We start from the raw sequence: 14,692 nt of genomic DNA on the forward strand, positions 1-14,692 counted from the left end.
ACATGCAGAAATTCAAAAACTTATAATGGTTCACTTTAAAGACAGTACTGAATGTTTTTGTTTTTTTTTGTAGCTGGCCCAGAAGGTGCCTCACAAGCTGAACAATCCCAAGTTTAATGACCCGCACGTGAAGACAAACTTGCTGTTGCAGGCCCATCTTTCTCGCATGCAGCTAAGTGCTGAACTTCAATCTGACACTGAAGAGATTCTCAGCAAGGTGAGGGAGATAAAGACCCCAAATATTTAACAGCACTGAAAACCTTTTTATTAACTGGGCGGTTATTTGAGTTCAGGCACATAATGTTGGACTCTCTAGTGTTTGGTTTCATGAGACTAAATGAGTTTAAGAAACCATCTGCACAATCATGCAGACCAAACCATGAGGTCCAGGAGCAGAAAACTTGGATGAAAGGTGAAATGAAACTGCACTCAAATACAGACACCCTTATTGGCCTGAAGGTAGCAATATAATGCAAAATATTAAATGTTAGCACATGCCTTCTGAACCATATTGGTCACAGACTCAGAATTCTGAGGCTTTGTCCCTCAATTTGTCATGATGAATTTTTTAATGAATTTGCATTATATGCAAAACCTACTTCTGCAAACTAGTCCTGCACAAAATTTGTCATATTTGCATTTTTTCTACTATTTTTCTGACACTGCAAAGAACTTAACACTGAGGGTCTATTAGAACAGTTTTCTGTTGAACAATGGCTTGTTTTACTTGAGAATTGTCAAGGCGAACAGTCAGTTAACACATTCAAAGGATAAAAAGTCATGCAATGGTTAGTATAGCTGCTGTTGTCAGCTGCCTGTAATTTGACCAATACTAGCTGTCAGTCATCTCATTGCTACACTTTAAATATATTTAAATCTCACCAAGTAAAACCCATTCATCATAATAAATATATTCTGACAGAGATTAACACACCAGAGGAGTTTATAGAACAGTTCCCCCAAACATTAGATGTGTATAATTTGAAAATTTGCATCTGAGCCATTCACTAGCATGGAAATGTGCAGGGTTGAAGGCTGTACTGCAGCCAACCACTAGAGAGCATCAGATACAGTGGCTTCACTTTTCACCCACTGTCGTGTTAATCCACTTCCATGCATACTGTCTGTGCTCTGAAGACATCTACTCATTTTGGTAAGAACTGGCCTCGGGGTGCACTACTGTTGTGCTCCTTCTAAAAATTAAATGTTGCTCAAGTGTACTTCCACCTTTTCAACATTATTTATGGATCTATTTTTAGATAAAAGCAAAAGAAGCTTTTTTTTGTTTTGTTTTGTTTTTTAATCTGCATTTTACATTTTGATAATTGCATAAAATGAAACTTTTTGCAGTAGGCCTATAATTTTTGCCCAATCCAGTATTTACATTTATGGCATTTAGCTGACACTTTTATCCAGAGCGACTTAGTTATGACTGAATGCAACTTGAGCAATTGAGGTTAAGGGCCTTGCTCAGGGGCCCAACAGTGGCAACCTGTCAGTGGTGGGACTTGAACTGGCAGCCTTCCTAGTCAAGTACCTTAACCACTGGGCTGCCACTGTCTTCAGTCAAGTACTTCAGATTGCAGCCAATCGCACCAGTACATGATTTGGTCATAACTTTTTTTGGTACTGATAGCCAAATAGATGTCATTTGCATTTCCTCATTTTGCATTACTGTAAAGATTTACAGTAACCTGAGACTTTATTTTAAAAAATATTTTAATTATTCCCAGGATGTCAAATATTCTGTGCAAAACCAGTAAAATTTCACATAGCGCCCAGCCCACTCACTTCATACCAGAAACCACATCACAAGCTCTTCCCAAGGGTTTGTCATACAGGCATCTCCCTTTGGTGGTGTTTTGCTGAATTAAGCCCATGACGCCTCCAGAAGGCTAAATGGTGAGATCTGGCTAAAACTTGGCTATGGGTATCAGACTGTCACCAAAATGGAATGCATTGTATGGAGTTTCAAGTTGTGGAAGCATGCTAAATTTGGTTTGAATCACTGGTGAGTGCTATAGGCTGCAGTCTTGTCAAATGTGAATAATATGACTGCTAAATTGCTTTTTTAGAAACTGTAGTGCACAACTTCTGTGAAATTTTATTCATTGCTGTTTTTGCCAAACTGCTTGTTCATACCTTGTTAATTCAGTCTCCAAAGACTGGTGAGCATTTGTTTTAAGTGTTTTAATACCAGTCATTGACAGGTCTTATTTGTGAAATGTTTGCTTGGACTTTGCATCTGGTTATATCTGTTAATGTTATCAGAAATGGATGTCATCTTTCTGTTCCCCCCCATTTTGTTTGTATCTACAGGCTGTGCGTCTAATCCAGGCTTGTGTAGATGTGCTGTCTAGTAATGGTTGGCTAAGTCCTGCTTTGGCTGCTATGGAGTTGGCTCAAATGGTGACCCAGGCCATGTGGTCTAAAGATTCATATCTCAAGCAGTTGCCTCACTTCACATCAGAGCACATCAAACGCTGCACTGAGAAGGTTAGAAACAGCTATATGGTTTGGTGGTGTGGGGACTTTACTACTTGTGGATTTGCATGTCTTACTGTTTTTCCTGTAGGGTGTGGAGAGTATCTTTGATATCATGGAAATGGAGGATGAGGACCGTACTGCTCTTCTGCAACTGTCAGATGTTCAGATGGCTGACGTGGCACGTTTTTGTAACCGCTACCCCAACATTGAGCTGTCTTACGAAGTGGCTGACAAAGATGATATTAAGAGGTGAGTACTACTGTGTTTTTGTTCGTGCAATTTCATTAGTCAACCCTGCTGTCAGTGACCTTTTTTTATGCAGGACAGGAGCTTGCTTCCTCTGTCTGAGCCTGCATTCACACTAGTAGCATTTTTAAAAGAATTTAAAGAATGTCATTTTACAAAATATTCACCATATTTAAAATAGACTTTGTATGTATTGCATGAGTGAGTTTTGGAAAAGCTAAAGTAATGTGCTTAATTTACAGTGGCAGTCCAGTGCTGGTTCAAGTGCAATTGGAGAGGGAGGAAGAGGTTACAGGACCTGTGATTGCTCCACTCTTTCCTCAGGCAAGTAAAATCTGTTACTCTACTGAACAGCAGTACTATTTTTGGCCCCTATGTTTTTCTTTGAGAAATTAATGTGTAAAGTATTGTTTGGCCACTCTGTGTTGGTGCAGAAGCGTGAAGAGGGCTGGTGGGTTGTGATTGGGGACCCCAAATCTAACAGTCTCATCTCCATTAAGAGGTTGACTCTGCAGCAGAAAGCCAAGGTTGGTTTACACTTACTTTATCTATGATTGAACAATACACTGGCCAAATATTAAACTTGTGATCCAGTATTGTACTCCAAGGGTTGAGACATGGGTATGTTGTGTTTGAGGGTTTTCGCCTCTTTTTAATTTAAAAATTAATTTTAATCTTTGTTTTCATCAGGTGAAACTGGACTTTGTGGCACCTATTGTTGGAGTCCATAACTATACACTGTATTTCATGAGTGATGCATACATGGGCTGTGACCAGGAGTACAAATTCAGTGTGGACATCAAAGAGGCTGACAGCGATAGAGATAGTGACTCAGACTGATCAGAAAGGTATCAATGTTGGAGACTGCTAAAACCAATTAATGAGCAGAATGATTTTCTCATATTTCATATTATTGTGAAATGAGCATAATTCTAAATATGTGGCAAGCCATAGCATTTTTTAGACATATTTTCTCATTTCTATTTTTCTTTTTTGTTGGTTTTGCTCAGTGAAAAAATGCAAGGAATGTGATAAAAATCGCTCTTGACAAATTGTGTGAAAATGAACATTAACCTATAAATTAACAATTGATTTTGACTGTCTCTATAATTGCTTTGTATATGTATGATCTTGGTTGATGGCTAAAAGGATCTGTCCAATTTTGTAAGAAAAGGGGGGGGGGGGTGCGATATGCTTAGACATGTCACATTTCAATATAATTTGCGTTTCCGAAGAAACAAAACAACTTTTATGCTACGTCAGGAAGTGGGTAAGTTGTCCTAATTTGATCTAAAGTCGAAACTACTACTTCTGTGTCATGGATGTTCATTTGGAAGAAAACTTTTTACAATTAAAATAAGTGTATTAGCACTATGAAGTCCAGGGTTTCTTGCATGTTGTCCTATTTTCCCAGTCTATACCCATTTTAACCCCCCCCCCCCCACACACACACACACACACACACACACACATCTCATTTTCTCCGTGGACTCATATGGTGAAATTCTGTGGTTTTATAGCTATTCATACCAGATTTGTAGATGTGTTGTGACCATGTACCTAAATGTGTTAATAAAATGGGTAATTTGTGTTGGGGCTACAATTATTGGTTTCTAGTCCACTTATTATTTACAGCGGTGCTTGAAACTTTGTGAACCCTTTAAAAATGGCTGTATTTAAATATGATTGTCACACCAGAGCTAAAAGTAGAGAGAACCAATGGGACAAATTAGACCCATTTATTGAGGGGAAATGATCTAATATTGCATATCTGCCAAAACTATATGAACCTTTAAGATTAGCAAATAATTTCGAGATGAGCTTTTAGTTAGATGTTTTCAATGAGATGACTATCAAGTGTGAGTGGGTGATCCACAGGCACACAGGTTATGTTCAAATGGAGGAAATTAAAGGCCAGTATTGGTTTTCCCAGGAGTGGTCTTTTTTAAGTAACCTTATGCCAGCAGAAATGTTTTGGAAGGATTTGAAGCCAGCAGTTCATGGGAGGAATCCCACCAACATAATTGAGTTGAATCAATTTTGTACAGAGGAATGGGCTAAAATTCCTCCAAGCTGAAGTGCAGGTCTAAACAATCCTCAGAAATGTTTAGTTGCAGTTGTTGCACAAGGGGTAATACCAGATACGGAAAGCAAAGGTTTGCACAACTTTGCCACTCCGATGTATAATATTGAATAATTTCCCTCAATAAAGGAATGACTGAGTAATGTGTTTTCTAATTTGTTTGATTCTCTTTAAACTACTTCTTGGACTTATGTGACAGTCTTATGAAGTTTTTGGTCAACTTTATGCAGAAATAGAAACTTCTAGAATCACCACTGAATGTATTGTTTTTTATTTTCAGTGTATAATTTAAAAATTGTAAACTGGAGCGTTTTTATCACATAGGCCGGTGTTGTCGGGCAGAATATAACACATCACAGGAGCTGTTGGAGGCAATGTTGATTAGGTTCAATTATTTAAGTTCTTACAGCACAGACGTAACTTTGAAAGATGACCTCAAAAAGAATCCAATCCAAGATCAAAATTCTTCAAAATCTAGTTAGGTAACATCTTAGGAACTACCTGAGACAACAAAGAAATCACCTAGTAAGACCATAGGAACTAATTGGGATACCATAGCTAACTCACAATGCCCTTATCTAGTTTACAATGAGTTTACATCAGGACAGATTCAGATGTCCACAGTATTATACAACAAGTTCTGGATACTGTTGAGAGCTTTGTATGTTGGAGGAATTTGGAAAGGCATGGTCACACTTGAATTTTCACTTAGTCCTAAAAGCCCTTGGTTAGGGGACCTCAGTAACCTAACCTAGCATGTAGCATGTAGGACCAGCAAGAAGCGAGTTGGAGGAGTCTATCTTTGAGATTACAAGAGACTGCACAAGGACCTGGGCAGCTTCCTGCGAGAGAAAGGGCTGAATCCTTTGTATGTTACAAAGGAGAAGTCTGCAAGACCAGGTCAGATTTGAAATATGAGTCGAGAATGACAACTGGTTGTCCAAAGTTATGCCCAGGCTATGAGCAGATTCAGATGGTGATACCAGGGAGCTCTCAAAGGAAACTATGAGGTCATAGAAAGGGCTAGGGCTAATACTGAGCCCTGGGGGACAAAAATATCCAGCCAACAGCGTCCTGTGACCACTGATAAAGTAGAGGATGACAACCAGTCTTATAACCCATTTATAGTAATCATTAAATTTTAGTTTGAAATTTAGCAGGTTACACTTTCATAACACGTCTTTAGGCTATAGGCGATGCTACACGAAGCTGCCAGAAACATCGTGCTTCTGAGATTTTTGGCTTCTGGATATGGTAGCTACAACACCAGAGGTTTGCTACAGACTTCAACGACCTGAGAAATCTGTGCAACGCACAACGAAACTGTATGTTTCCTCAGCCGCCTCCCTACTTGAGATTCATAAAATCTATTTTGTGGAATTCATATAAATGATTTTATGGTTCGTTTTACAGAATGTAAAAGTCCGTAATCTTACTGATGCGGGAATGGCCAGTCGGTAAAAATGACTGACTGCGCATTCGGACGGGACTAAAATCATAGAGGAACGCTGGTAATTACATTACCACCCCCCTATGTAAAACGAGCGCTTTAGTTGAAAGATTAGAAGAAAAAAAAAGGTATAACTCCATACACCGAGTAAACCTACGAACGCGGCGTAAAAGGCCTCATGAGGCGTACTGTTCACGCATGGCCAGAAGCCTACTAGGTAATTGGGCGACCCAATTTTCCGAGACAGTTACGCTTTTTCCACTTTAGGTACTAGAGAAAATTAATAATTTAAATATAGAATCACATGCGATCATTTCCTTCGGAGTGCTTTTTCATTGGAAGAAGGAACCAAAACATGTGACAACTGTATTAAAATTGTCAATTGGTTCAGTAGTTGCACTATATTTGACTGCCACAATCGAAAAATTATTTGCATTGGGCATTGCATTAGTGCAGCCTTCTATGAAAATATATTATACATTCGTGCTTTTTTACAGTACAAACTAAGTGGCACAGTAGTTTGAAGTGTTTATACAGTTTCGCAAAATACACCTACAAATTCTGCTTCAACGGTGTTTCACAGGGCTACTGACCTTTCACAGTATTTTCACACGATAGCTTTTTAACCACTTGCACCGCAGTAACCGCCTTCTTGTAGAAGAGTTGTCAAGATGAGTGGCTATCGTGGAAAATAATAGACAAGTAACTTCTGTTGTCGATTGGCTAATAAAAGGTGATTGACAAAAAAAATCTAGTATCTCATTGGCTGCAGTTGAAATATAGTTAGCAGATACCCGGCACACTTACCCTTTCTGCTAGTGCTCAGAGCTGCAGCGGTACCCTTTTCATTTTTTTTTCTATAAAACCAAAATGGCTGCGGCCTGTGCTCGAAAAATTTACAAGGTCGGTAGAATCGTTTATGAGACCCCATATTGCCGCCCAGGTAATGCAGCCATATGTGCTACACGGATCTCTCTACGAACCCCAGGAAGGAGTTATGGAACTATCGGTGAAAGGTTAAGATCTAAACTTTTGCAGTGTAGACCTGCACTAATGCGTGGCGGACAAGTTTTAGGTTGTGCGTTCTTCATCGGTGGTGGGTTCGGATTGTACCACACAATCAACCTTACTTTTCAGCGGCACCTTGCAGAAGAGTCTAAGGTAGATAATAATAATTATTCTGATTGTTGTTAATAATAATAATAATAATAATAGTAATAATAACAATAATAATAATTTTTAGACTACTTTAACTGACTGTGCACTTGATACAAAACAGTTTCATGAATATCAGTTTCTCAAGAGTTAAAGGTGTCATTTTCCATATAACCCACTAAAAAAAGGTTTACGTCATGTGAACACTGGATATAAGCCTACAGACAGCTTCTAAACATCTCTCTTTCGTAGTATTTTTCAATGCTTCTTGCGTCTGTAGGCTAGGTATATATGCATAAGTATTGGCATCACTACTACTGACGTGTAGGCAGATTGTAGTGTGGTATTACCCTTCTACAGTCTTGGAGACTTTCCTGCCCTGCAGGTGTTCTGTGCTAAATTATTAAACCCATCATGAGTTATTTGTATTATAGTAGAGAAAGCATGAAACTTCAGTGGCTCAGAAAGATTTTGTTTCTTGAAGTGTCAGTTCGAGTTTTCTTTAAGCCTCCTTTTTCAGACATGCTTCCAGACTGTTCTAACAGCTGCAATTTTTATCCTTCTATAGGTACCAGATCTTGGAACAGATCTTAAGCTGACACTGTATCAGTACAAAACTTGCCCATTCTGCAGTAAAGTGAGAGTGTTTTTGGACTACCATGGGCTTCCATATGAAATTGTGGAAGTTAATCCTGTTATGCGGCAGGAAATAAATTGGTCTACTTACAGAAAAGTGCCCATCCTGATGGTGAATGGAAAAATAGTAAGTAGTTCTTTTAGTATTTTGAGTTGCAATGTGTCAAAACAAGCAAAAACGGCCAATGTCAATATTTTTTTCTTTCTTCCATTTCTATAGCAACTTAATGACTCATCTGTCATCGTTAGTGTTTTGATGACCTACCTGATTAGCAAGTAAGTATAGACTTCATAGTTGCATGATATTATAATCTGAATTAAATTTTATGATAAACATCTGCAAAAATTGGGTTAATCTGTTGTAGAAAACACACAAAAACGAATTTCATAATATATGTGAGGGGTTACAATCTTGAAACCCTTTCTTAGGGAGAAGACAATTCCACAGATTGTTGCTTGTTATCCTGAAATGAAAGCAAAAACTGACATTGGAAAAGAGGTGACAGAATTCGGCAACAAGTACTGGGTGATGGTGGATGATGCAGAAAGTGGGAAAATGTATCTGGAAAAAGATTCCAGAAAGTAAGTATCATGGTTGATGATGGACAGGACTGCAGACATGTTGTAGTTTATACTATGTTTGATAGACCACATTCCATACCCTGGCTACTTGATGTCTATATTTATTTTCAGAGAGGAAATTAAATGGCGCAAATGGGCAGATGATTGGCTTGTGCACCTTATTTCTCCTAATGTATACCGCACGCCAATGGAGGCTCTAGCTTCCTTTGACTACATAGTCAGTGAAGGCAAGTTTGGCACTTTTGAAGGTTTTTTTGCCAAGTATTTTGGAGCAGCTGCCATGTGGATCATCTCAAAAAGGCTCAGAAATAGGTTAGAGCAATACTTATCACTTACTTTAAATATGATAGTATCTTGGTGTCTTTTACTATTCAGATTTAAGTATTCTGATGTGTTAATCAGTAAAACTGATAATCATTGTGCTGATGCCTACTCCAGTGCTGTACATGAATTCTATTGGTACTATATAAATGCAACTTAATAATGATGATGATAATAATAATAATAATTCAAATTTTTGAACTTATAACTAGACAGAGTAGTTCTTCTAGAACACTAGTAGGTTCTATTTGTATTATTAATTGTCCTTGGTTATTGACTCTGTTATATCTCCATGTCCCTTCTCAATAACATAGACATAACCTACATGATGATGTGAGACAGGACCTCTATAAGGCTGTCAATGAATGGATAGCAGCCATTGGAAAGAAGAAATTCATGGGGGGAGATAATCCCAACCTTGCAGATCTGGTAGGATTTTCTGCTTGTTTGAGAGAGGAATTATTTAAGATTGATAAAGATCATTTAAGGTCATAGAGAATGTACAGACAAACACTAATGCAATGCTCCGCTTGAAATTTGCCCTACTAGAACGTGATGCTTAATTCACCTGACATTCCAGTGTCACTATGAGCACTGCATGTTATTTATTGATTTAGTTTTGTATGTTGCTATGACTTTTTTTTCCACTTTTTTGTCCTTTATTTTAATTACAAAAACCCTTTTGAGATTTAGTTTTGATTAAATTTATCTTGAATAATAATCCATAATGTATAGAGATGACTCAGATTGTTATTGATGCAAGAGTGTGAACTTTCCACATTTTATTTGTTTACTTTCAGTATGGAAAAAGTAAGTCTAAAATGGCTCTTACTAAGGCATAGCTCTTACTAAACCATACACTTATTGCAGTATATATTTGTATGCTTAATGAGAATTTTACATTCATTATTTGAACAGCGTTTAATGTTGTTCTTTTGCACAGGCAGTGTTTGGTGTTCTAAGAGTTATGGAAGGTCTTCAAGCATTTAACGACATGATGGAGAACACTAAAGTAAAGAAATGGTACAGGTGCATGGAGGAAACTGTACATCATAATTGCAATTAAAATTAATTCAAGTACTCGAGTTTGAGACCTTTCCTTTATGGGAAATTAGTGGCATATGATACAAGCAGGGTCAAATGCAATGTAATTCAATGTACCATATGCTGAATTTAAGACAGAAGGTTTCTCCTGGTTTACAAATGCAATCCCCTTAATTTCATGTCAGGTAACACCCTTATTGTACCCCTATTGAATCCTTTTTTTTTTTTTCTGTTGTTGTAAAGTGACAATAGCCAACTGTTGGTATGTGGAATGGTATTCAGTTTTCCTCCATCGAGTAGCATTGCCTCAACAATGATAAATTATTCTCCTAGTGACTTTTCTTGAAAATATGTCTAAGGCATAGATTTAATATGTGCCTTGCAAACTGGGTTATGACTACCTTACTGATTCTAATGCCTATGAAAAGTTTCTTGCTGCAAAAAGAAAAAAAAAAAAACAAGGATTCATTTAGTATTTTACAGAAGAGTATGCAGGAACAGTCTTTGACTAAATATATCTGTGAAACAAAACATCGGACAAACTGATGCATGTAGCATTGGTTACACTCTAAATATCTTGATTTATGCAAAAAATAAAGTCCTTAGTGCTAGTGTGATTATACAATGTTAAAAATAAAACTGGAAATGATTATTTTGTTTATTGCTATCTGTATATCTATTATTTTCTTTATTCTTTATTTATTCTTTAGTGATCCATTCTAAATGTTTTTATTAATATCCTTGCTTTAATGCAACGCAGAAATATGGTTCAAACACTTCCTCAATCTGTAGAGTCTGCCCTGTCAGTTTTGTTGATTAGTAAGAGTTAATTGCCTATGAGAGATTAGATATAGGTTAAGATGCACGTCATCTGCCTCTCAGCATGTGCATACAGAATACTGGAGCCAACAAGGTAATGGTCAGATTACTGTTGGGGTGGAAACAATTATGTAATTTAGATTTTATAATTTCTTCATTAAAATATCAGTCCAGGATAAGTGCTGCTTTCACAGTTAGTTTAATTAGAGTTATGTAATTATTATAACTGTTACTTTTGTACTATTTAAGCATATGTTCTATGTTCTAATATAACTGTAACTTGTGAATTTTATCTTTTTACTTTAATATCCTGTGTTCGTGTGTAACTCAAGTCTTCTCCATCTAATCACCGTGATTGAATGTGTGTCAGTTTGCATGAAACTAACCAATAAACAATCATGAAATCTCTAAGGATTTACCCTTCATTTTCAGAAACATTTACTTCCTTGTTCTATTGACATCTAGCTAGCTGGTTCGCAAAAATATGCTAAACATTTACAGATGCTGAAGTTGCAGCGATTTTGGAAAGTAGTGACAAAGAAAACGGAGCTCTGGAGCCTGAGGGGTTTGATTCCTAGGAAGAATACGAAAACAAAAGATTAATGCATAAGTGAATCTTGTTTGTTTTTTCAATATTGCTACATTAGTTCAGACACATTTAAGCACGATGTCGGCTACTGTGCCAAATTTGTGAAATTGGTTTGTAATATGATTTTTACAAATGGACAATACATTTTGTTAAATAAATGTTTACATTGTTAAAGTTTTTTGTGTGTGAAAGTAAGCTAGTATAGTATAGATTTTGACCATACTGAATACTGTCCTATGCAGCTGAGAATTCTGTATTTGCCATGTTTTGGTTATAGTTCTATATAAAGTCATTGTCACATTCCTCCAGTCCCTACAAAAGAAGTAATGTGATGGACCACACGTTTCATTAATAAACAGTTGTACAAAATGTCTTCTTTTTTAAAAATATATGTACTACACGTATAGTCCCAGAACACACCCATAGCAGCCCAAGACATGATATCACAATGTCATGGCAATATGGCCTGTGCTTTGGCTGTACTGCAGAAGGAGGCATCACCATTTACTAGTGATTGCTGAGTATGTCAGGCTCTGTCACAAAGATGACACACTATCTCTCACATACAAATTGGTGCAGAATGTCATGCATAATCAGACTGTTAATGATCCAGTACATGTTGCAACAAAAGGTGAATTATATGAACATAACCACGGTAGATTTGAGATTCCCCAGCTGGACAGGATCCTCCTTTGCTGGCTTGTGTGGCGACGGTTGCTCTGGCTTCAAGCGCACGCGCATCCGGAGACGCGCCATCTGATTTGTCCGCCTCGGTGGTGGAAACTGGTGATGCTGCTTTCTTACCTTTACGAAGCTTAGGTGTAGGCACCTGAGCTCTGGGACTGCAAGCCTTCATGGAGGGATTGTCCTCATTGGGCACCTTCTTCCCCTTCTTATTCTTATTTTTCTTTCCCGGCATGGACCTTTGGCGGTCCATGTTTCTGTAATGCGAGGAGGCAGAGCAGAATGTGGGGGCAAGTCATGTAAAACACAATGACATGTTTATTGCAACACACAACAAGGATGACTACGTGGCTTGCAGGCTAACAGGGTTCAAATATCAACAACATTCACACTTAAACACACACACACACACACACACAGGGAGACATTTGGGAGGAGAGGCCGTACCGTGACAGCTTGATATTAGGTGTGATGAGCAAATTCTGATGAATACACACTAACAATAAGAAATTAGTAACTAATAAAGAAAGGAAAACATTATTAAACAAACTAAGATAACATGATGTCCTTTATGCATTTGTCAATAATACTAAGCTGATATATGTCCTCTGGTTTGGCTGAGACATATAGCTGAGTATCATCAGCATAGCAGTGGAAACTAGTACAATGTTTATGTATAATGTCACCTAGACAACATTATATATAAAGAAATATAAAGAAAAAAGCAAAGGCCATAGAACAGATCCTTGTGGGACATCATAGATAACCTTGTTGTATGCTGAGAAGTTTCCATTTGGTAGCGTCCAGTTAGATAAGATTTATAATGGGAAAGTGCTATTCTACTCCCAACCACATTTTCTATCTAGTAAAATGCTGTGATCACTCAGATCCAGCAATATAAGCAAAGAGACATAACCCTGGTCAGACGCCAACAACAGGTCATCAACTACTTTAATTAGTGCTGTTTCCGTACTGTAATTAGGCCTAAACCCTGATTGAAAGACTTCATGAATCCTGTTCTGATTCAGATATGAGCTTAGCTGCTGAGCTACTAGGATCTTGGAAATAAATGGAAGGTTTGAGATCGGCCTGCAATTTAACAGCTCACATGGGTCGAGGTTAAATTTTTTAATAAGTAGTCTGATTACTGCTAATTTTAATAATTTAGGAATGTAGCCAAAGTTCAAGGAGGAGTTTATTAAATTTAGTAAAGGTTCAATTACTTCAGGTGGGATTTTCTTAAGAAAGTATGTGGGCAGTGAATCTAGTAAGCAAGTGTAGAATTTTGAGTGCGAGATCAGAGATCGACTTATACAGTGCTTCATTGTATTACATACTGTTTTAACCATGATCAGAAAACATATTTCAAGTGAAATTAGTTTTTACAAGTGGAAACAAGATGTTTTAACACATTTGCAAAGTGCACATTGCAAGTAATAGCACCTCTTTTCTTTCACTTCTGCCCACTATGAAACAGTATTTCCAAGCATTGTAATTGAGTTATACACTGTTTCAGTGCAAGACATACTGTTTTAAGCAAAATCTAATTCATGATATGAAAACACTATGTAACACATATTTCAAGTGAAAATAGTTTATGCATGGAAAAGCATGCTGTTTTAACATGTTTGCAATGTGCACATTACAAGTGCACCTCTATTCTTTCACTTCTGCCCACTACAAAACAGCGTTTCTAAGCATTCTAATCGACTTGTACACTGTTTCTGTAAGGGTTGGTACCAGGCCGAGGCCCCCTCTGGCCACCAGAGGGAGGCTTCAAGTCAGGCACACCACTAATCAGGCTTAATACCCAACAGCTGGTCTAGACCTTATATAAGCCCAGTGACCAGGTTATTTAGTGCTGGGTTTTTGCCAAAGTTCTGAGCCAAGTGCCTAGCTGGTAACTTCTGGTATTGAGGTCTGTGAGCCCTTGTGGGTCTTGTTTGTGTTTTTACACATTCCCTCTTCTCTCTAGTTTTCCCCCTTGTGCTACAACTTACTTCTGTGCTGCGAGGGTGTCTGGGTTTTTACACGCCTCCTCTCCAGTGTTCCCTCTTGAGGCTTCCCTTAGCCATTCAAGTTCCTCCCTGTTTTCTGGTTCTTTTTGGGAAGTTTTAGTTTGGTTTTGCCCAGTGCATCGGAGTTCTCACTTCTTCCTGTGATGTCCTTTGATCTCCCCTTTTCCACGCTTAGTGTGGTGTTTTAGTTTTTTCCTTTTGTTTTACCTGATCCAAGATCTAACTGTTCTGCACAGAGGCCCCCGTGTTGTTGGAGCATGATTGCTCACCCACTAGGCTGTTGGTGTCATCACCCAGCTGATCTGGGTTTGAGACCACCTTATAATAAGTACTTGCAGCTCTATTATTTCTTCTCTGCACACTATGAAACATTGTTTCCAAGCATTGTTATTGAATTTTAGACTTTTTCAGTGTATTGCAAACTGTTGTGTGTGGTATTTCAAGTGAAATTAGTTTATGCCAGTGGCAACAAGATCTTTTAAATAGTTTGCAAATTGCACATTGTAAGTAATTGCAACTCTTATGTCTTTTCTACCCACTATGAAACATCGTTTCAAAGCATTGTAATCGCCTTAAAC

General features: G+C 37.7%; 2 protein-coding genes across 6 annotated transcripts in view; both read left to right on the forward strand.

Moving 5' to 3' along the window:
• Window positions 1–4,336, forward strand: part of snrnp200 (small nuclear ribonucleoprotein 200 (U5)) — a 32,076-nt gene extending 27,740 nt beyond the window's left edge. Inside the window, exons 40-45 of the mRNA XM_035536329.2 lie at window positions 74–217; window positions 2,320–2,496; window positions 2,576–2,736; window positions 2,976–3,057; window positions 3,168–3,260; window positions 3,424–4,336. Coding sequence (XP_035392222.1) covers window positions 74–217; window positions 2,320–2,496; window positions 2,576–2,736; window positions 2,976–3,057; window positions 3,168–3,260; window positions 3,424–3,573 — 807 coding nt within the window. The 3' untranslated portion in view covers window positions 3,574–4,336. The remainder of the gene's footprint in view (window positions 1–73; window positions 218–2,319; window positions 2,497–2,575; window positions 2,737–2,975; window positions 3,058–3,167; window positions 3,261–3,423) is intronic.
• A 1,549-nt stretch (window positions 4,337–5,885) lies between these two features.
• ptgesl (prostaglandin E synthase 2-like) lies at window positions 5,886–11,234 on the forward strand. Of its 5 annotated transcripts, XM_027030470.3 has the most exons (8): window positions 5,886–6,141; window positions 6,230–6,327; window positions 7,990–8,184; window positions 8,278–8,333; window positions 8,487–8,639; window positions 8,751–8,951; window positions 9,275–9,389; window positions 9,904–11,234. In XM_027030470.3, the coding sequence occupies exons 3-8, from the start codon at window positions 8,119–8,121 to the stop codon at window positions 10,024–10,026; spliced, it is 714 nt and encodes a 237-aa protein (XP_026886271.1). In that variant the 5' UTR covers window positions 5,886–6,141; window positions 6,230–6,327; window positions 7,990–8,118; the 3' UTR covers window positions 10,027–11,234. The 5 variants fall into 5 exon arrangements, with proteins under 5 accessions (XP_026886271.1, XP_026886272.1, XP_081559497.1 ...); XM_027030471.3 differs by lacking the exon at window positions 6,230–6,327; XM_081703370.1 differs by lacking the exons at window positions 5,886–6,141; window positions 6,230–6,327 and adding an exon at window positions 6,336–7,427 and having other exon boundaries at window positions 9,908–11,234.
• Window positions 11,235–14,692: the final 3,458 nt, after the last annotated feature.

Source organism: Electrophorus electricus, chromosome 20 (genome assembly GCF_041902795.1).
Source record: "Electrophorus electricus isolate QZ-2024a chromosome 20, ASM4190279v1, whole genome shotgun sequence".
NCBI lineage: Eukaryota > Metazoa > Chordata > Actinopteri > Gymnotiformes > Gymnotidae > Electrophorus > Electrophorus electricus.

Bases quoted from the DNA above. Each gene is read 5' to 3' on its own strand.
- ptgesl (XM_027030468.3), top strand. From the start codon at position 7,137: ATGGCTGCGGCCTGTGCTCGAAAAATTTACAAGGTCGGTAGAATCGTT. The intron at 7,428-7,989 runs GTAGATAATAAT...ATCCTTCTATAG, and splicing joins ACCTTGCAGAAGAGTCTAAG to GTACCAGATCTTGGAACAGA. The intron at 8,185-8,277 runs GTAAGTAGTTCT...CCATTTCTATAG, and splicing joins TGATGGTGAATGGAAAAATA to CAACTTAATGACTCATCTGT.